Source organism: Physeter macrocephalus, chromosome 5 (genome assembly GCF_002837175.3).
Source record: "Physeter macrocephalus isolate SW-GA chromosome 5, ASM283717v5, whole genome shotgun sequence".
Taxonomy (NCBI): domain Eukaryota; kingdom Metazoa; phylum Chordata; class Mammalia; order Artiodactyla; family Physeteridae; genus Physeter; species Physeter macrocephalus.
Window position 1 is genome coordinate 103,332,811 of NC_041218.1, and position 21,464 is coordinate 103,354,274.

Genomic DNA, 21,464 nt, shown 5'->3' on the forward strand with positions numbered 1-21,464 from the left:
CCCTCCTCCCTCTCCCTCTCCCTCCCTCTCTCTTCCTCCCTCCCTCTCTCTCTCTCCCCCTCCACTTCCCCTCCTCCCCCCCCCCCACCCCCGTCCTCCCCTCTGATTACGGCCTCCCCTCTGATTACGGCGGAGGTGAGAGAAACCGACGGGGGTGGAGGGGGGGGGGTGATGGAAACACCGACATAATTCCTGTCCTCACACCACCGTCCCGAAGGGGACATTGAGTGTCCGGGGATGTATCAACATGGCAGTGCCATCACGGACAGCTCACAGTGACCCGTACGAAAAGGAGGAGGCTATTCCCAGTCTTTAACCGGGAAAGACTGGACAACATGCCTTCGCTTGGTTTTAACGTGGTGTCGACAACCAGGGCACGCGGCTCACCCCCTGGCATCCCTGGGCGTCCTCCTTGCCGAGAGAGCCAGGGGGCTCTCTCATGGGCTCCCCATGGGTGCCCAGGCATCATCTTGGGCCCGACCCCAATTGGACACTCAGAGGTCTAAGTCAGTGGGTGGGACGGACGCGAAGGCGACGGGACTCCGCTACCTGTGCCCCGGCCACTTCGGCCCCGGGGTCCAGGTCCTCCGGCCCCCGCAGGAACCACCACTGGATCTCCAGGTACACCGAGGCGGAGCCGCTCTGGAAAGCGCAGGACATCTCCACATTCTGCCCCTCGGTTGCCGTCACGTTCCGCGGAAACTCGGTAAATTTTGCTGCAAAACAGAAACGCACCCTTTTGGAATATACACACCACTCTTGACAGCGTCTCTTGAGAGCTCACTACATTTTCCTTCGACTTAAAAATAAATAAATTAAAAACCCCTCTGTGACATCCCAGAGGCTCCCCAACCCCCTTTCTTTTGCTTCTTTCTGGTCTTATTTTTGGTATGGTGCCTAAATCATTTTGTTTTTGATCAAGTCCAGATAATGGAAAGGTTAACAAGCTTGCCAATAACTCCCCTCTGTTAGCCAAGATGCCCACAGTTAGATACAAATACCTTTTGTCAGACTGCAGTATTCCCCAAAACTTACTGAGGGTTTCAGTGAAGTATATTTTACACAAATCTGTCAAGCTGATACAAGAGGAGAGCCTCCTGCCTCCAAGTTTCTAAACAATCTATGACTAACTGGACGTTTCATGTTAATAGAGAAGGGATCATGATTATCTGTCACAGTTTACATTCCTGATATATCATGACACTTATTAGCAATTGTGATTCAAAGGCTACAGCAGTGAAACAAGTTGCACACTTTCTAAGCTGTGGATATTTCTTTCCAAATTAACCTTCATATTCCCATCAAGCAACTGTATTGTAAACTGTCATACATCGTGGGATGTAAGAATCACACACCTGGGCTTGGTTCAGGTTAAAGATTGTTCTGAAGTCACTAGAGACATTTTTTCCCAGCCTTTTCATAACCAATCTTGACACTGATAGTTTGCAAGATTCATGGAGTCATGGTGAAACTCACGAAAATACGTTTCCTCTCTCCCAAAGGCACTTCTCCAACATGGAATGCTTTGGATGGTTGTTCTTATCTTGTCTAAGAAATATTTTGCAAAGAGCTGATGATTCCCTAAAAGCCTTGGAGAGATCTGTGGCACAGCTACAATGCGAACTCATGGGGAGGAGGGCTGAGGGGGCTGCAGGGCCGATTCAGGGTGGATGCACTTTGCCCCCACTTTTCAATGCGAGGCAATATCAGTGTCTCTTTCCAAAAAAATTTTTTTATAAACTCCCAACATGATCTCTATTGAAATTGAACTGTATTTATACTTAGAGGAAATGGGAGATGTTAAGAAGACATTCTGATCTGAAAAGGACTCTTCCGTTCAAGCTGGAAGGAAGAGTGTGGCATTTCTGTTTGCAGAAGCGATGCAGTCCTCTGACAGCAGAGGTGTGATTTGCTCACGGTGCTGAAATGGTCACTGCAGCCTGCGAAGTCCTAACAACTGGATTTAGCAGGCTGCTGCTGCCGCCGCTTGTAATGCAAGTCGCGCCTTTTTATGGGTCCTCAGAGGAGTCTGTCCTTTGATAAACACACAGGCAAACGAAGTCACACGGCCCCAGAAAAAGGAAACTCTCAGCTCATACTGGCTACATCGAGGAGGAGAGCTGGCCATGGAGAGTCCCCAGTCCGCAGCTCTGTTTGCGATGATTATGTATGCACGAGGGGCCACCCTGTGCATATGCACACAGATAGAAGGGACACACACACACACACACACACACACACTTATAACCCTGTGTTTGTGCTCACCGAGGAACCCACCTCGTTGTCGGGCACCAACTAGATCTGCTCTCAAATCTAGCAGGGCTACTATTTAATAAACTTTAAAGAAAAATGCCAAACAGAACACTATTCCTCTGTTACTCGCTAAGAACCTCACCACATCTGCCTGGCCATTCTTTGAACACAGAGAGGACACACAAACACACACTCACGGGCGCAAGCAAATGTATATTTGCCAGTGAGCACACAGACTTACCTTGAGAAGAAAGCCCTTGCTGTACATATAAAACGGAAAAGAAAACAAATCCAACATACGCCAAAAAGATCCCCATCGTTCCAAAAAAAAAAAAAAAAGGGGGGGTGGGGGTCGTCACATCAGTGTAGCCAACAGCCAAAAAGCCCTAAAAGAAAGGAATGCCACGGTCTCGCGGGCTCGGTCTCAGCGCCCGGGGCGCGGCGCCGCGAACATCCTGCTGCTCGCCGGCGCGGACTGGCTCTGGGGAGCCGGAGCGCGGAGCGGGGAGCCGGCGGCGCAGTGGCGGGCTGGGCACCGGGCTGGGCTCCGGCGGGCTGCGCGTGCACACCCAGCTCGCGGCGCGGGGCAGTGCCCGGCCGCTCGGCCGCCCGCCTTCCGCTTCCTGCGGCGGGTCCGGCGTCAGCCCGCGGCGTGGGGCGCGTGGCGCGCGTGGCGCGGGGACGGGCGAGGGGCGGGGACCTCGCGGGCTCGCGCCGGCTCCCCTCTCCGCGCCGCGGCGCGTTTTAACCCCGTGCGCGCCGGGCCGCGCTCCGTCTACGCTCGCCTTCCGGAGAGCGGCGGCATAGTTCCTTCGCAAAGTGCTTCTTCCCCGTCGACTGACCCTCTCTCGCCTCGGCGGAGGCTCGGCGGGCGGCCCGCGGTGCGGGGCTCCTGGGGACTGGGGGTGGGAGGGGGAGGTTGGGGCTTTGCTGAAGACGGGAGGGATGGGAGGGGGCGAAAGACGCTGCTCTGGGGCGATGAAAACAGCCATTGGAGGGAAATGTCTGTTAACCAGTTATTAACTGCTAACTAGAATGAGCGCAGGCTATTATTTCACACGAATTTATTGCTGAGCAGCCTCTAGTGGAAGAGAAGCAGCTCATGCAGGGACCGTACCACTGTTCGTTGGTGAATGGAAGAGACGTAAAGTACAAAAAGTCACGTCTTGAGAGAATTTTCCAGAAAGAAAACCCAGAGCACGTTTACTTTTACTTTTAAGTCTTGCTAATTCGTTTACCGCTCTGCCTTCCCAGCCTCCGTCTCACGTGTATTTTGTATTGTGGAGTGGAGGAGGGGTTTTAAACACCCTTAAGGTCTTTATTGCAACGTCTATTTTTGTTTTGTTTATTTGCTCTTTTTTTTTTTTTTTTTTGCCTAACACAGTAATGATTTAATGTTCCCTAAGATTGTATTAATAAGGAATATTGTTTTAGGATTTGGAACAAATCTAGTTATCTTCCCTGGAGAAGACTTGAGATGTATAGTCTATTTCTTATTAAGAATCTAAAAACAGTGTCTGTCGCCTTCAAGACTCTGTTTGTGCCTATGAAGTCTAACCGTTAGTGCATTTAAATCTTTTTAACAAAATTAAAATCATTTGCCACCTAAGCACAGTACCAGATATTTCATTCCCACGCTTCCTTCTATGCAACTCTGCCACAGATCTTCGGTATTATTTAGAAATATAGCTCAGTGTTAACAATGCTGTCAGGAAACCAGCGCAGTATATGCATTTTCATCTTGTTGCTATAAAATTTGTAGTTGGCTAATTCCTTCACTGACCAGAAAAAAAATTACTGTCGGATTATTAAACCTCTTATCCTGCTGAATACAGCAGTAACTTAAATGATCAGAAAATTAAGGCACAGTAGCATCAGAACAATATTATTATTTTCTGAAGATATATTTATTTTTCACTGCGGTGTGTGGCAGGATATAGGATGTGGAGAAAGTCATGAAGGACATTTTATATCTGTTCATGTTTAGGCCAGCAAGATTCCATATCCTTCTATTGAGCAAAGGATTCTGAAGGATGTCACTTCAAGAAAATAAATCTTTTTATACCCAAACACTCTCTCATGGAGAATGTGTTCACCATATAGGAAAAAAAAAATCCAAGTTAATCCACCTACCCCATATTAAACATTATCTGAAAAGTAAACAAAACTTTGCAGGTATTAGATCCTCAGAGGTTAGTCACCTCCAGCTTTAGATTGTATGCCTAACAAGATGTGTTCCGTGTTTATCACAAGGTTTTAGCTTTTTTTGAACATTTGACATAAACATGAGATTAATATGTCATGAATATGACCTGACTTGAAGGTTATCTGCTTTTAGAACCGTGTCCAATGTAAAGAAAAGGGCATCCATTTTAAGCAAGGGAAGTTCTGAATTAATTTAGCAAAGCACTTCAGCTCCTTTTAAGGGGAACTTGGACACTGTAACTGCAGAAGTACAATAAAAATAAGTTGGAAAATGTGAAAAGTAAAGTGTGAGACAATTTTTATAGGACAGATAAACCATCAGGCTACTTTAAACAGAAAATTATAAGCATTTAAGCAATGAAAGAAAGAAAAGGAATGATGGAAAGGAACAAAGGAAAAAAGGAAAAAGAAGGTAAGAAATGAAGAAAGAAGGAAGGTAAAATTGGGAAAGGATTTATGCTCTTTTCCTTACGAAAAGTGCCGATATATATTTTATTTTCAGTTCTGCCAGTGTAGACCAAAAATTTTATCTTAGTATCTGGTACATCATCTCAAGGACTGTAAATAGTGCTTCTAAACACATTTGTATTATCTCCTTTAGAACATTTGCCTTATTAAAGCGTCTCTGCATAAACAGTTTGAAATAAGAAAATTGAATTAAAAACCAAATACATCCAGTATATCAAATGACACAGTTCTGAGACTAAGGCCCATTATTTTAAATAAGTCCCTGTAAAACACTATATATATTCGCGGCAAGATTGGAAGTAACTTATGAGGAAAGACAACTTGTCTGCATCCAGATATGGGAGAGATGTTTCCTGCCCATTTCTTCCTACCCGAAATTATTGCTGATGCCTTATCCTATAAAAATGATTGCATATCTCTTCTTTAAAAATACTTATTTTTGAAATAGATGCTCCAAAAATAAAATCCTATGATCTCATTTTTATTATTGTGTTCTTGCCCTTTAAATTAGCTTTTGGTTTCTTATTTTTCTTTTTAAAGTTTAAATATGTGTATTGTCACAGCTACTTTTCCCCTAAAGTTTACAATATAAATGTTTATATACTCCTTCCTCAGTTTGAGTTCATTCCATTGCCTTCCTGTGGTATCTTATTTTGATTGTGATTTATTCTTTGTGTGTGTGTGTGTGTGTGTGTGTATAAAAACTTGTTTAACTTTGTCTTTCAAATACTGCTCCCTTATATCTGTAGGCATTTACAAAGGCTTTCAGAGCCATTGATCCATCCAGGAGCTAACTGGAGAGGGGTCTCTTCAAGTTCTGTGACTATAGACTATATCATTTCTTTCTCCTAAGAAGGCTTTGGGGCATTTTTGCATCTTGGACTTAATGGGGAATCACCATATTTCACTGCCATAGGCTCATGGTAGAATGATATTTCATATTACATTTTCATCATCTCTCCGAAATTGGGGCTTAAGTGCCCAATGTAAAAATTTTTCATTTTCTGAATCATTGGGAGACACAAAATTAGGCATTTTATTTAGAAATAACCTTTACAATAAAGCCAACTATGGAATAGGAAGCTCACCCTTAGGGATTGGAGGCATAAGCTTCATTTCTTCACCTCTCTGGCAGGCAGGCATCTCACTGGGTTATGGAGCTGAGCACGCTTTTCCATTCCTGCACCTAAAGTGCATCCCTCTGTGGTCTTGAACACATTCTTTGGAGAAGCTCAAAACTGGGTAGGAGAGAATATTTCAGGGTATTGAGGACATTTTTCATTTGTAACCTAATGCCTGTATTATTTCTTTCTCACTTGGGGAAATAAGAGGAATTATTACAGAGTCTTTAAATATGGAAGCAATATTAAAAATCCAAAGAAACTCTATTTCAACTGAAGAAAGTGTCCAGGAGAAAGCCACTAACTCATATCCACTAAAGATGACCTTTTAAAATTTGTTTTCCACTGAAGTCTAGAAGCCTTGGTAATGCTGTGTTTACCAGTATGCTGCACGTTGTTGAATTTCCAAAGATTGACAGAGTCAAGGACACACAGTAATGACAGAAGAAACAGCATGTATAATATTCTTTTCAGACACGCACACAGTGTTTCTTCACAAAATGAGTGAATTGCATAACCGGCATGGAGCTCAGTGAGGAATTAATCCAAACCACTCATTCTAGATGCAAAGGACTAGGGCTGCTAGTATAGTCACTAGAGTCACAAAAAACAAATCAGGACCTTATTTCTTCAGGTTCTCAGCTCCGAAATGCTTAGAGGGCAGAGGATTAAATATTTTAAGGCAAACAAACAAAAAAACCCTTGTTGTTCATGCTCTAGGTTCTACTATTTATACTGAAAAAGTGACCATTAAAAACAAAATTAATTGCACCCAAGCTGTTTCCTAGACACTAGTACACAGGTCACTTGAATTTTCAGACTCTCAGAATAGTCTCTGAATCTCCTGTATACAACTTCTTGTTGTTTCGTATCTCGTGTCTTATAAAGTAAACAATTCAGAGAGAGAGGATACTGATGGTTGTTGGAAGTGATCAACCATTTCAAAGAGCCAGGTGGCCTCTATGGACTCTTAACTGCCCCTCATATGACTCCTGTTCCTTTTACACTTCTGCGCGCGATTTCTCCCTTTACCTTTTCCTTTTGCACGTGACTAAAATGTAAGTTACTTAGATCTAACTTATATTCTGTGGAGCTCTATGTAACTTTGGAACTGAAGTTCACGAAGTTAGAACTCATGTTATTCATGAGGTCATGTTATGTCATTTTAAAACTGTAATGTGTGGCCTAGAGGTGACCTCTGGAAAGAGCAAAGGTAAGCGTCACATTTTCTCTGAAAGTTAATATCATGATCCACTTAGATGCCCTCTACAAACCCATGGACCCTTTTATTTTTATTATGATATAGTTGACGTACAATGTTTTATAAGCAACAGGTGTACAACAAAGTGATTCACAATTTTTAAAGGTTATACTGCATTTGTAGTTATTCTAAACTATCGGCTATATTCCCTGTGTTGTACAATATATCCTTGTAGCTTATTTATTTTATACATAATAGTTTGTACTAGTTTGTACCTCTTAATCCCCTACCCTGTTCTTGCCCCTCCCAAAACTCATGAACCCTTATATCCATTTTTTTTTTCTCTTAGGAGAGTTTAAAATGGGCTAATAATCAAATATAAGTTGTGTCTGTTAAGTTCTTCATTAGCAAAAAAGTTAACATGAATGGTATATGTCCATCCTGTAGTAAAATATCTGTAACTAGAAGCCACGAGGTCAAGAAAGCGGAGGATCTTGTAACTGAATCTACTACCTCCAGATTGTTTCTTCTTGCTTCAAAGTTACGCTGCGGTAGAAACACAGCGTTTATGATGTTAATTTTAACATATGCTTTTTATTCATTAAAAATTCTGTGGGTTTGATTAGACATGAATAACTACCTTCTACACCTATTTTTGTACAACTTAATTATTTGGGGAAAGAAAACCAAAATACGAGAAAGCCAGCAATTTTTGGCTGAGTCTATAATTTTCAAACTTGTCCATGGTTCTTTGCCTATATTTACAATTTGAAGGAAAGTTAATAATAACTTATAATAATGCTGTTGAAAAGCTTTCAAGAAACAAAAGCAATTTATAAACATTTAACTAGCCTTACATTTTTAAGTACACGTTTCCCAATTATTGAGTGTTATAGACGGAGTTCAAGGTTCCCCTCAGTATTTATTATCTCTACATCCTTAAGCAAGTGAAGTGACTTGCCATCCCTAGATGTCACCCAGTTTCCCCATAAATAAGAGTTCCTGTTTTGTACCTTGTGAGGAAAATGCCATGTACACAGTAAAGGCTCAGTAAAAGCTAGCTATTATTTTATTGTCATGTATCCCTATTTTTGACTCATGAGCCTTTTTATAAAATTCAGACTGAATGAAAAGTGAAGTCTTGTTAAACCTTACAATGAGTTTTTAAGAGGAAAGTATTGGAGTATTCTGGGCTCCTCCAAAGGCCAACAGTAGTAAATTAAAATTGTGTTTCTGGGATAAAGAGCCTGATGTTTGAGAGAAACACTGGAGTTAGTTCAAAACAGCAACACTAAATAAAAAACACACTAGGGCCTTGAGGCTGTATTCATGAGATGCGTATGAGGAGGTGCCAAGGCAACAGTCCAGAATTCTATATTTGATGGAGCCATGTTCTATCTAACACAGTTACATCAGGGAAAGGACTTGGCATGACTTCAGTGTGTACCGCGGTCCCATCTGTGATCTAACCTGTGTCTGGAAACTTAGTGAGAGGATTTTGTAAAAATCTTTTGATAATGACCGAAGTCATGTTTCTGTTCATCAGACATAAAGGTTTTTTTTTTTTTTTCTCCCGAGTTGTACAGATTGAGTAGTGCTCTGAAAGAGTAGTCATTCATTTTATTTCTAGTGCTCTCATGATCAATTGGCCACAACCAGAGATCCCTAGAGGTCAAGACCCTTTGACTACCATAGCATTCCTTTGGCTTATTATTGTATTTTTGTGGTTGAGTGCTGGCACCAGGTAATTATGCCCATCAGAAAAGGAGCTCATTACAATGATGCCCTACAGAACATTGACCCCATGGCGCTGGTTTCATGGAAGCTGGTGACACTTCACAAAGGTATCTGCCAAAGTCTTCATGAAAGAGGTGTCTTCCTATCTTTCATAGGGAACAGTGGGAAGGTTAATGTGTTTCATATAATAAATACATACAGCACTCCTATGTTTCTAAACATTTAGCTATCTTCCTCCACACTATACTAAGGAAATTCATCATTTTTGACTTTGTTGAATGTAAGCCATCTTTAAATCCAAGTTTTAGTTACTGAGTCAAGTCAATTCAGAAGGTTACTTTCAACTTCTAATGCTACCACCTTAAATCTTGAATCTCATTTAGTGAACCATTTTGATAAATTAATAAAAATATGATAAAATTAAATATCCAGTTATGATTATTGTAAAAAATCCTTTAGTACACAAAGAATATAACAGAACTTCCTTAATCTTATAAGGAATATCTATTAAATGTCAATATTAAGCATCATATTTAATCACAAAGGCTTAAAGCATACTTCTGAGTTTGTGAATTAGACAAAGATTTCCACAATCTTTACTACCACCCATCATTGTACTGAAGGTACTAGCTAATGCATTAAGTTAAGAAAAATAAAATAGGTAAGGATAAAAAAGGTTGAAACTATTAATATTTGCAGTTGATATGATTATATATGTAGAAAATATAAAATATGAAGATAATTTGTCAGAATTTATGAGTCAGTCCTGGAAAAATTGTTGGACAAGAGGTCAATATATCAAATCAATTGCATTGCTATAGTCTAGCAATAAAGATTAGACTATTACAATTATAAAAAAAATATAGAATTTACAATAGAATAAAATTGTCAAATACCCAGGGATAAATCTAATGAAAAATATCAAGTGTATTTATACAGAAAACTATAAACATTTGGGGAGAAATAAGGGAAGACCTAAATAAAATGAATGTACTTCCAGCTTTATTGATTGGAAGACAAATGGACATATGTATCTACGTAATTCCAATCAAGATCTCAAGAAGTTTTTTGCAGTAGTTGATAAACTAATTTGAAATTTCTTTTGGAAATTTTTGAGTATAAAAATAGGCAAGATTAGAAGAAGAGAGAAATGAAGACTTGGTTTACTAGATATATCAAGAGAGTGTAAAAATTTTTAAGATATTGTCACATTAGCATGATTACAAATGGACAAATGAAATGAAAACAGATCTATTCTACAGTAGATAGACATCTAGTTTATTTCCAGTTTTGAGTTATTAAAAGTAGTGCTACTGTAAATATATTTGCACAAGTTTCTCTTGTATATATAGATATATACACATTCATATGGTATATATACGTAGGAGGGGAATTACAGTTTGTAGTGTTAAGTACACCTTAGATTTAATAGATGTAAACAAACTCTGTTTAAAAATGGTAGCACCAATTTGCTACTCCTCCTACTAAATAACATGAGTTTTCCTATATTGTTACACAGGCAGGCCAACACTTGGGAATATCAATTTCTTAGTTTTAGCTATTCTGATATTAGAATAGGAATGTGTATATATGTATTCTAAGAGGCTTGTGCAAATATATTTACAGTAGCACTACTTTTAATAACTCAAAACTGGAAATAAACCAGAGGTCTATCCACAGTAGAATAGATAATTGTGCCACATTCATATATCAGACATCAAAGAAAATTAACAAATACAGCTATAGACAACAAAATTGACACACCTCATACTCATTTTGAGCACAAAAATCAGACACAGAAGAATATGTACTGTATTGTACTATTCAATACAATTACAAAAAACCCCAGGTATCACTATACCACACAACTGGAAGTCAATATTGAAGTTGTAGGAAGTGGCACGAAGGGGGCTGGTCATATCCATTTTTTGACCTGGGAACTGGTTCTATGGGTATCCTCAGTGGGATAATTTATTGATTTGAACATTTATGTTTTCTGTAGTTCCCTTTAATAAAAAGTTAACAAGAAATTCAAAATCATTACCATTAAATTGACATCATTAAACATTCATTTTCACCAGCCTCAAACGACCCTCAATGAAGTCTGTAACTATGTTATTTTCACTGCAGCAATAGAAAATCTATAATTTTCTTAGTTGGGTCACTCCACATTCTCCACAGTTTCTATTCCAGACTTTTGCCGGCTTCTTCAACCTTCAGCCTCAGAGCTCCCCTTTTATGATGTGCAGATACCCTCTGTTCTCACTCCAGATATTAAATAGAATCTCTCAATCAGAAGAAAAGCTCATCTAACTTTCTGTCACCAGACACAAACTTACCTGCAGGATTGAAGTTAATTATTTAAAGAGGACAGATTTATCAGTAAGAATTCAGTTCTGCTCAGAGCGATTAAAAAAAAAAAAACCCCAATAATAATAACCTTAAGCAAGATTGAAGCTCATCTCTCAGTCCCGTAAACAACAGGGTCAGTGGAAGCCGGTGGTTCAGGGCCCATCAGGCTTTCTACCCTTGGGAGCCTCAGAAGGGCAGAATGTGCCTTTGTCTTCATGGTTCAGCACGGCCACATGTGCGTTCCAGACAGCAGCATAGGAGAAAGGAAAGGACGCAGGACGAACACGAGGATGGGTGGGGGACTTGTGATGGACAATGCACGTTCCTCTAGGTCTGCTTTTCCGTTTTACTGATTTTCTGTACTTCACTCCACACTCACTCTATTGCAATCACTTTTTCCCAGACCATCCTCATGGGCCAAATTTAGAATGGCTCTAAACTGGCTCTCTCTCCCTTTTGTAATACATTTTATCCATAAGAGCTTCTATAAAGTGCAGCCAGCTCCAGTGCAAACAACCCATCCATTTGCACAAGTAAAAAATGACATAATATACTCACTCTCATTCATTACTTAATCCAGTGTAATCTAGATTTTGCCAACAAAAATTCCCTGAAATTACCTCACCATGATCACTTAAATCTCTCTTGCAAAATAAAACGCACAGACATTGTTCACGTCTTATCTACTTTGATTTCTTATCATTTCATCCTGAAGGCTACCCCATTCTTCACCAACTGTCTTTTCCCTTGATTTCTAAACATCTTTCTCTTGATTTTTTACCTCCAATCAAAAGACCCAAACTCCCTGATGGTTTTCAGGGAACTGTTTATAAAGGCAGCATTTGAGGTGAGGGCTGCAGGGTGCAGGACTTTCTTCTGATTGGTTTGTGGTGAGGTGACAGGAATGTTAATCATCAGCCTTCTGGTTCCAGCCTGCCTGGGGTCTACGTGCTTTTGCTCAGCGTGTAGTCACCATCCTCCACCCGGGCGGGCGGGGGGGTCTTCTTAGTTTCTGCCGAACAACTCAAAGATACGCATCAGATGGTTACGTTTATCTCTTGAGGAAGAACTAGGACTCTGTTTTATCATTGACTATTGTTTAACCTCTCATTACTTTTCTGGTTGGATTGCTTTTCCTTTGTTTCTGCATTCTCTCACTTCCCTGATTAGTAACTACTTAAGTCTACTCTTCGGAACTAAGGGAAGGCCTAAGAGACTAACACCTTTTACTACAAACAAGAAACAGGGAACACCTGGGAGAGCCCTGCAGGATACTGCTCAGTTTCACTCAGTATCTTTTTTTCAAGGCCCTGTTTTCCACCCTCCACTAAACGTCAGTACTGCTAAGAACTCTGTTCCATGCCACCTTTTGTTTGTTCTTTATCTAATTCTTAACAGTTTCAGCTGCTTCAATTTCATTACACTGTTGGTAACTCCGGAGCCTGCAATTTAATCTAAAATGTCTTTCCTGAGATCTAGGACCACTTGTCTGTTGAAAATATCCAACTCTACTATCTCCCAGGCACACTAAACTCAACATGGCCAGGGCTTATCTTGTGATCTTCTCTCCAAATCTGTACTTATTTTGCTTTCTAACTCAGGAACGGCCTTAGATTGTAAATCACTCTGCAATTAAAAGAGCTGCGAGTCGTCTGGCTTCCTTCGTTTTTGTTCTTTCCCTGTGTCCACCGAGCCAACAAGTGCTGCTGATTTTACCTGCGATTATTACTCAAATCTCAATTCTTAGCTTCAACACCAGGTCACTAGAATCACTTACCTGAATCCCACGCAACATTCGAATGCGATCGTTTCCCTCCACTCTTCACCACCCCATGTCTTTTCCTCTCTGTAGTAATAAGGCTTTTCCAAAACTGCAAATCAGATGTTGTCACTATCTCAACATGATCACTGGAATAATTGCTGCAAAGTCTTAGGGTGACTTCTATGACTAGATTCCTGCCTACCTCTTTAGCCGTCTCTCTTGCCACTGACACATTTAAATGTTACGTTGCTTCTCGGACTTGGTGAAGAACTATGCTTTGTCAGCACAAAATCTTCTCTCTCTCAACAATACCTTCCCTACTCTCACCCCTGCCATTTCTAGTCCCCACCCCAACCCTGTGACTCTAAATCAGCATAAAAATTGTATGCTCCCAATCCTTTCATACTAGAATACACTGTCCTATGATTCCTAATCATCCTGTATTTCTCTTGTGAAACTTGTTATACTGTTTGGTAATTGCTTATTTAATATTTAATATTTAATAATTCTGTTTTTCCTGACAGACTATTAGCTCTGTTGATGCAGAATCTGAGTTATTTTGCTCAATATTTTTTCTTCAGTTCCTAACTTGGCGTCTGTCAATAAAAAAGTCGTTCCTGGGAAGGAATAGCAAACACAACTCAATAAAACATTATATACCTAGAAACTGGATGTATTTTTGGTTCAATGCCTGGACCATGGCTGAGATAAATACTTGCACATTAAATTTAATGCGCAATGTTGTATCCCCATCTCATTTCTATTTCTGCCTTTCATTAGTTAACTAGTATTTGAAGGCTATAATTTTTATTTATTTCCTGTATATGTGCCCAGAATATAATTTCATTATTTTTGAATATTCTTAAATATTATTATATTGAATGTATCTTTTTACAACTTGCTATTTTAATCCAAACCCATAATAATATAAAATAGAGCCAATACAAATATTAATTCTTTTGAGATGAGTAGATTGAATGGCTATTACTGGATTAATAAATCCCTAAAAGTTTAACAATGATTCTCTTTGGATGTTTAAGGTTAATAGTGATTTTTATTTTTGTAATGTATTTTAAAATTTACTATGATAGAATTTAATGCTTTCACGATTAAAGTACATATGTAATATGTTTGAGGACAATATGTACAAACCATGTAAAAAGGAGAAAATACTAATAATATAGACAATTTTTTTAACAAAATTATGGATTATAAATTATGGATTAAAAATCAGTAACTACTCACTAGTTATGCCCTTCTGCTTCTCTCTCACTCTACTCTTTGGCAATATCTTGCCATGTAGCTTTGGGTCTGTTATTAAAGTACCAAGATTCAGAAAATTTCCATTGCAGAGAATAGAAAAAGCTGAAAGAGCATAAAAATCATTTTCAAAGCTAAACTAATCTTGTATCAATCTAATGTGACAGTTACTATAAATAATGCTGCCACAAACATTGGGGTGCATGTATCTTTTTGAATTAGTGTTTTTCTTTTCTTTGGCTATATATCCAAGAGTAGAATTGCCGGGTCATTAGTTTTCTGAGGAACCTCCATACTGTTCTCCATAATGGCTGTACCAATTTACATTTATATCCCACCAACAATGTAGGAGGGTTCCTTTTTCTCCACACCCTTTCCAACACTTGTTATTTGTAGACTTTTTGATGATAGCCATTCTGACAGGAGTGAGGTGATATCTGCATGTCTTCTTTGGAAAAATGTCTATTCAGGTTTTGTGTCTACTTTTTAATTGGGTTGTTTCTTTGATATTGAGTTGTTTGAGCTCTTTATATGTTTTGGATATTAACCCCTTATCAGACATGTCATTTATAAATATCTTCTCCCATTCAACAGGTTGCCTTTTCATTTTGTTGATTTCCTTCACTGTGAAAAAGCTTTTAAGTTTAATTAGGTTCCATTTGCTTATTTTTGTTTTTGTTTCCTTTCCCTTAAGAGATAGATCCAAAAAAAAAATATTGCTATAATTTATGTCAAAGAGTGTTCTGCCTGTTTTCTTCTAGGAGTTTTATGGTTTCAGGTCTTATACTTAGGTCTTTAATCCATTTTGAGTTTTTTTCTTTCTTTATGGTATGAGAAAATGTTCTAATTTCATTCTTTACCATATAGCTGTCCAGTTTTCCCAGCATGACTTATTGGAAAGGCTGTCTTTTCTCCATTTTAAATTCTTACTCCTTTGTCATAGATTAATTGACATTAAGTGTATGGATTTATTTCTCTAAAGATTTTGAATCGCTATGTTGTACACCTGAAACTAATATAATATTGTAAATCAACTATACCTCAATTAAAAAAACTTAAAAATCTAATCTGAGAATAAAATTACATTACAAATTATTATAGTTTAATTACAGTAACTGCTCAATGTTAAACAACATTTTATAATTTACTTTGGCAACAAAGGTATGGTTTCAAGGAGCTCTTTAAGCTTTGCACAAGATTGTTCTGTAGGTTTTATGTAATATTAATGTTTACCTCCTGTTTGATGAGCTGATGTTGGACAATAAAAAAAGCATGTCTGGGCTTCCCTGGTGGCGCACTGGTTGAGAGTCCGCCTGCCGATGCAGGGGACACGGGTTCGTGCCCCGGTCCGGGAAGATCCCTCGTGCCGCGGAGCGGCTGGGCCCGTGAGCCATGGCCGCTGAACCTGCACGTCCGGAGCCTATGCTCCGCAACGGGAGAGGCCACAACAGTGAGAAGCCCGCGTACCGCAAAAAAAAAAAAAGCATGTCTGAGCGATGTCTCCTGCAGTAGGAGCTGCATAATACAATTTAATATAAATGTAACACAATTCTCAGTTGATTTCTTTAAAACAAAGCTTTACTGTAAACAGCCAATTATTCTTCGACATGGTGATGGCAGTGAACTGAATTAGGAAGGGAATGTAAGTGACTTTGAAATGTTCTGGGGGCTTGTACTATTGAAATGTTTCAGGAGCCTATTCTTGTGAACTGTTGTAAAGTTCTTGATTTACTTAGAAAGTTTTTACAAGACTCATTTAAGGTCATTGTAACAGGAAAAGGACTAATATTCTGCTCCATAGAGAACCACTAAATAAAATTTTTAAAATATATAACTAAAAAGTAGGTAAGATAAATAATAACTACTCCAAAAGAAGGCAAGAAAGGTAAAATAGGGAAACACAGAACATGTGAAAAAATTAGAAAATGAATAGAACGACTGTAGAGTCAAAAATTACATCAAAAATTAATGTAATTACCACATTAATTTTAAACGGACTAAAATTTCCAATTAGAAGATCAAGGTTGTCAGAATAGATATTAAAAAGCAAACATGATTCAACCATTGCTATTTAAAAGAGATACACTTTACATACAAGAGCACAGAAAGATTTAACTTGAAAGGACAGAAAAAGATATATACTTGATCCACATTGTTCACATATTCAAATTCACCTATTAGTTAAAATTTATTTGTAACCCTGAAATCAATGCTCCTGTGCTTTCAAGTCATGTGTGAACCTGTGCAGAGTGGTGAAAAATCTGAGTCTCCCAACACACAGGTTTCCAGGGAAGTTGAAGAGGGTGACATTCTGCCTTCTTGTTTCCACTCTCATACTGTAAATAAGTGTCCTTTTTGCAGTCTATTTGGTGCCACTTTTTTTTCACATTTTTGTGGGGTTTTTTTTCTGTGAATTTTTGTGTTTAAATGGCCCCCCAAAATAGTACTAAAGTGATGTCTAGTGTTCCTACTGGCAAGAAGGCTGTTATGTGCCTTCTGGAGAAATTAAGGTAAGCTTCATTCAGACATGTGTTAGAGTACTATTGCCTTTGAGTTCAATGTATATTAAATATGGGATCTTTAGCCAGAAATACATGTGGAACAAGGTTATGTAGTTATCAATTGGTGAATATGTTGTGACTAGAGGCTGACAGGTACCAACTATGTTGGCTATGTTACTATCAGAAAAATCAGACTTTATAGTAAGAAATATTTCTAGAAATAAAAAGGGGGAGTTTATAATGATAAAAGTGGGTACGACAAATTGGGACATTGGGATTGACATATATGCACTATTGATACTATGTATAAAATAGATAACTAATGAGAACCTACTGAATAGCACAGTGAAGTCTACTCAATTCTCTGTGGTGACCTAAATGGGAAGGAAATCCAAAAAAGAGGGAATATATGTATACATATAGCTGGTTCACTTTGCTGTACAGTAGAAACTAACCCAACATTGTAAAGCAACTATACTCCAATATATAATTTTTTTAAAATTAAAAAATTAAAAGAATAAAATCATAAATTTGTATGCATTTAATAATATCAAAATATATGAAACAAAAATATAAGAGAAAAAAGGAGAAATAGATAAATTCAAATCATAGCGAGAGATTTTAACTCACTCCCTCAATAACAGAACAAGCAATCTCAAAACCAATAAACAATATAGAAGATTAGAGCAACACAATTAACACATTGATCAGCAATGTGGCCTAAATGACACACAGAATACCACTTCCTACAAATGTAGCATTCACATTCTTTTCAAATACATTAAGGCACATAGATTCTTTGCCAAAAAAGAAAAAAATTATTTAGAGAGCCATAAAGCAAGTCCTAACATATTTTGAAGGAATAAAATAATGAAGATCATAATCTTTGACTACAGTGGAATTAAACTAGAAATTAACAACAGAAGGATAATTAGAAAATCTCCAGAGGGTTGAAAATTAAGCAACAAACTTTTTTCAATAACCTACAGTGTACTCAACTAATCACATAAAATTTTGAAATATTTTTAAATGAGAGATTAAACAAAAACAAGGCATCTCAAATTTGTGGGATACAGCTGAAGCAATGCTTGAAAGGAAATTTATGGCTTTAAATGTATATATGAGAAAAGAAAAAAAGTTGAAAACCAATAATCTAAACTTCCATTCCAAGAAGCTAGTAAAAGGTGGCAGAATAAATCATCAAACTGCAATACAATATAAAGATATGAGAAAAAAATCAATAAAACAGGAAGGAGAGGTACAACAGAGCAGCTCGACCAAGAAACGAAAGCTTGGTTTTTCAAAAAAATTAGTAAAGTTAATAAATCCGTAGCAAGACTGGTAGAGAAAAAACAGGAAAGAAAATGTAAGACAAACCAATAATAAGAGGATATTATAAACAGCTATGTGCAAATAAATTTGACAGCATAGATGAAATGAAAAATTCCTTGAGAATTTTATCAAAACCAACACAAGGAGAAGTAGGCATTTTGAATATACTGTCTATAAATAGATTGATTCTGAAGCCATTATCATGTCCAGATGTCTTCCCTGGTGAATTTCTCCTAACATTTAAGGAAGAAATAATGTTAATTTTACACAAATTCTTCCAGATAGTAGAAAAAATGGGAACACTTCCATCTCATTTTATGAGGCTAATGTAAACCTGATACCAAAACCTGGCAAAACACAAAAATCACAGGTATTCAGTCTCAGAAACATAGGGATAAAATTTCTACAAAAATCTTTACAAATTGAATTCAGCAATGTATGAATAGGTTTGCATATCACAACGACATTAATGGAGAATGGTTTAAAATTTTAACATCAATTAATAGTCACGAAAAAAACCATATGATTATCTCAATAGATGCACAAAATCTAAGAATAGAAGGAAATTGATCTGATCTGATCATCAGGCTTTTTACCAAAGATCTACTGCTAACATTATACTAAATGGCAAAGCACAAAGGCTTTTCCCTATCTTTGCCAGCATGATACATATTTCCTTAAATTTTTGATATTTTGTTCCACATGGATTTTTCTCATTAATATTTGTTTTTTAAATTATTGAATTAAAATATTATTTATCTTTACTACTGAATTTTTTGGTGTCCTCCCTCCTAAACATTGTGTATAGTTATAGATAACTCTAAGTGTATAGATAACTATACACTTACTCTATGATTGCGGAGCACAGGCTCCGGACGCGCAGGCTCAGCGGCCACGGCTCGCGGGCCCAGCCGCTCCGCGGCATGTGGGATCCTCCCGGACCGGGGCACGAACCCGCGTCCCCTGCATCGGCAGGCGGACTCCCAACCACTGCGCCACCAGGGAAGCCCCAGCAGTCTTACTCTTGGTAAATACCCAGTATGAATGCATAAATATGTCTGTCAAAAGGCTTGAATTAGAATGCTCATAGCAGCTTTATTCTTAAGAGCTCCAAATAAGAAACAATCCAAATGTCCATTAATGTAGAGTTGGGGATAAATAAATTGTGGTATATTCATATAATGGAATATTACACAATAAAAAAGAGCAAACTTCTGCTACACAAACTAACATGAATCAACCACATTGTTGTAATGTTCAGTAAAAGAGATTAGACGTAATAGCTTAATAATGAATGATTATAATTCAGGTCCAGAAAAAATTAATCTATGATGATAGAAGTCAATGACGATTTTCTCTGGTGTAAGGTGGGGGGACTGATGGGAGAGAGCTTGATGAATCTTTTGGGGATGATAGAAACGCACTGTATCTTGTTGCTGTGTTGCTGTGTTGTAGGTTAAATGTATATACATTTTTCAAAATTCATAAATTGTAATTAAGATTGCATATTTTCCCACATGTAAGCAATGCATCATACATTTAAAAGGCAACACATATTTATATTTTATGAAGCTAGGAATTTATTGCTCGGATTGGGCCATTCTTTAATTTTATTAAGTTAAATCTATCAGTTTTAGAGAATACAGTATTGATTGCCAGGCTTTTATTTTCAATCTTTGTCTCCAGGACGATTTTGACAGCTCCTAAACATGAAAACAAGTGCACAGGACTTCATTCATCTTTTTAACTGCTGGTTCTACCCTATAATTCCATAAACTCTGGACTTAAAAGTTGTACATTTAATTTAGAAAAATAATGACCTATAAAAGTAGCTTTTAAACCTATTTGTGCTGACATTCTAAAGCATAATAGAACAAATGGAAATTGTAAAAAATCTATTTCAGCTCTATTAAAAAAAAAGAGAGAAAAGAAATGCAAGGTTCTATGGAAACTGTGAGCTACATTTAATGAACCATGACTAAGAGAAAGGAAGAAAGAAATTTTGAGAATACATTAAAGATAAGTCTGGAGTAAACAAGCACCCTGAAACTCATTAAAATGTGCATATTTTACCATTAATGTTCTGTGATTTAATTACTTTGAAACAATAGATGAAATACTCATGTTTTTAGCCACTTACTAGAGTCCCAGCTTTTCTCAAAAATAATCATCTCTCCTTCCGTTTGCACTTACTTCACAGACCTCAGAAGGACTTCCGAAAGGTCCTCAGTTGGTGCCCTGTGTTCTCTAATAAAAGCAAAACAATGGCAGAAAGAGACCCAAGTTATTCATCAAACATATTCCTTGTCGTTACTATTTACCATAAAATATAAATTAACTTTGAGATCTCATATTGTTATAAAGATTTCCACAACTTCTGCAATGATTCCTAGGTTTTGATTAACAAATATATTTTTAAGTGGCTCAACATAGGCATTATCAAAATGAGTATGTGTCCTCATTTTTCTTTACCTGTCTTCAGCAATCATTAGGCAAGATGTAGACTTTTCGTAGTAAAATAAACCGATTTCTAATAAGGACAAATAATTAAGAATAGAAAAATGGCTGAATATATTTCTATCATACTGTATAAAGTTTTAAAAATTTACTGGCTGTGTTTTTAAATCTATTCGTTTATGATTTTTAAATCCCTTACTTATACATTTAACTAAAACATGAATACTAAAAAATGGGAGTGACTTGATTCTCCTGCATACCAGTGTCTTCCTGAATGATGTTCCTAAGATTCACCATCTCCACAATCCTGTATCTAACACTGTTCCAAAAATGTTTTCATTCTTATCCACCCACATCATCTCTGACACTGACACATCTCCAGGCCTAAGATAACTGAACTATGTTATTTCTATTTTTTTTTTTTTTTTTTTTTTTGCGGTACGCGGGCCTCTCACTGTTGTGGCCTCTCCCGTTGCGGAGCACAGGCTCCGGACGCGCAGGCTCAGCGGCCACGGCTCACGGGCCCAGCCGCTCCGCGGCACGTGGGATCTTCCCGGACCGGGGCACGAACCCGCGTCCCCTGCATCGGCAGGCGGACTCCCAACCACTGCGCCACCAGGGAAGCCCCCTAATCACCTTTTCTTGGTCCATCATCCTAATTATGTCTTTATTTCTCTTCTTACCCAGCTTATGTTCCATTATCCATATCACAATCAACTTCTTTTATCCTTTCTCCCTTGCCTGACAAGTTGATATGTCACTGACAAAATAGAACAAAGAACCGACCTATAATCCCATGATTAAATCTACAAACT

General features: G+C 38.0%; 2 protein-coding genes across 3 annotated transcripts in view; both read right to left on the bottom strand.

Moving 5' to 3' along the window:
* Window positions 1-2,773, bottom strand: part of VSTM2A (V-set and transmembrane domain containing 2A) — a 26,556-nt gene extending 23,783 nt beyond the window's left edge. For both annotated transcript variants that reach the window (XM_007106500.2, XM_028489484.2), the window contains exons 1-2: window positions 2,495-2,773; window positions 550-716 (exon numbers count right to left, since the gene is read on the bottom strand). In XM_007106500.2, the coding sequence (XP_007106562.1) occupies window positions 550-716; window positions 2,495-2,570 (243 nt within the window). In that variant the 5' untranslated portion in view covers window positions 2,571-2,773. The remainder of the gene's footprint in view (window positions 1-549; window positions 717-2,494) is intronic.
* Window positions 2,640-3,245, bottom strand: LOC112061947 (translation initiation factor IF-2-like). The gene has a single exon (XM_024115086.1). It carries the CDS (start codon window positions 3,243-3,245, stop codon window positions 2,640-2,642), a length of 606 nt encoding a protein of 201 aa, XP_023970854.1.
* Between the last annotated feature and the right edge of the window lie 18,219 nt (window positions 3,246-21,464).

What these genes read in the sequence shown, in the direction of transcription:
- LOC112061947 (XM_024115086.1), bottom strand. Translation starts at nt 3,245, where the DNA reads ATGGCTGTTTTCATCGCCCCAGAGCAGCGTCTTTCGCCCCCTCCCATC.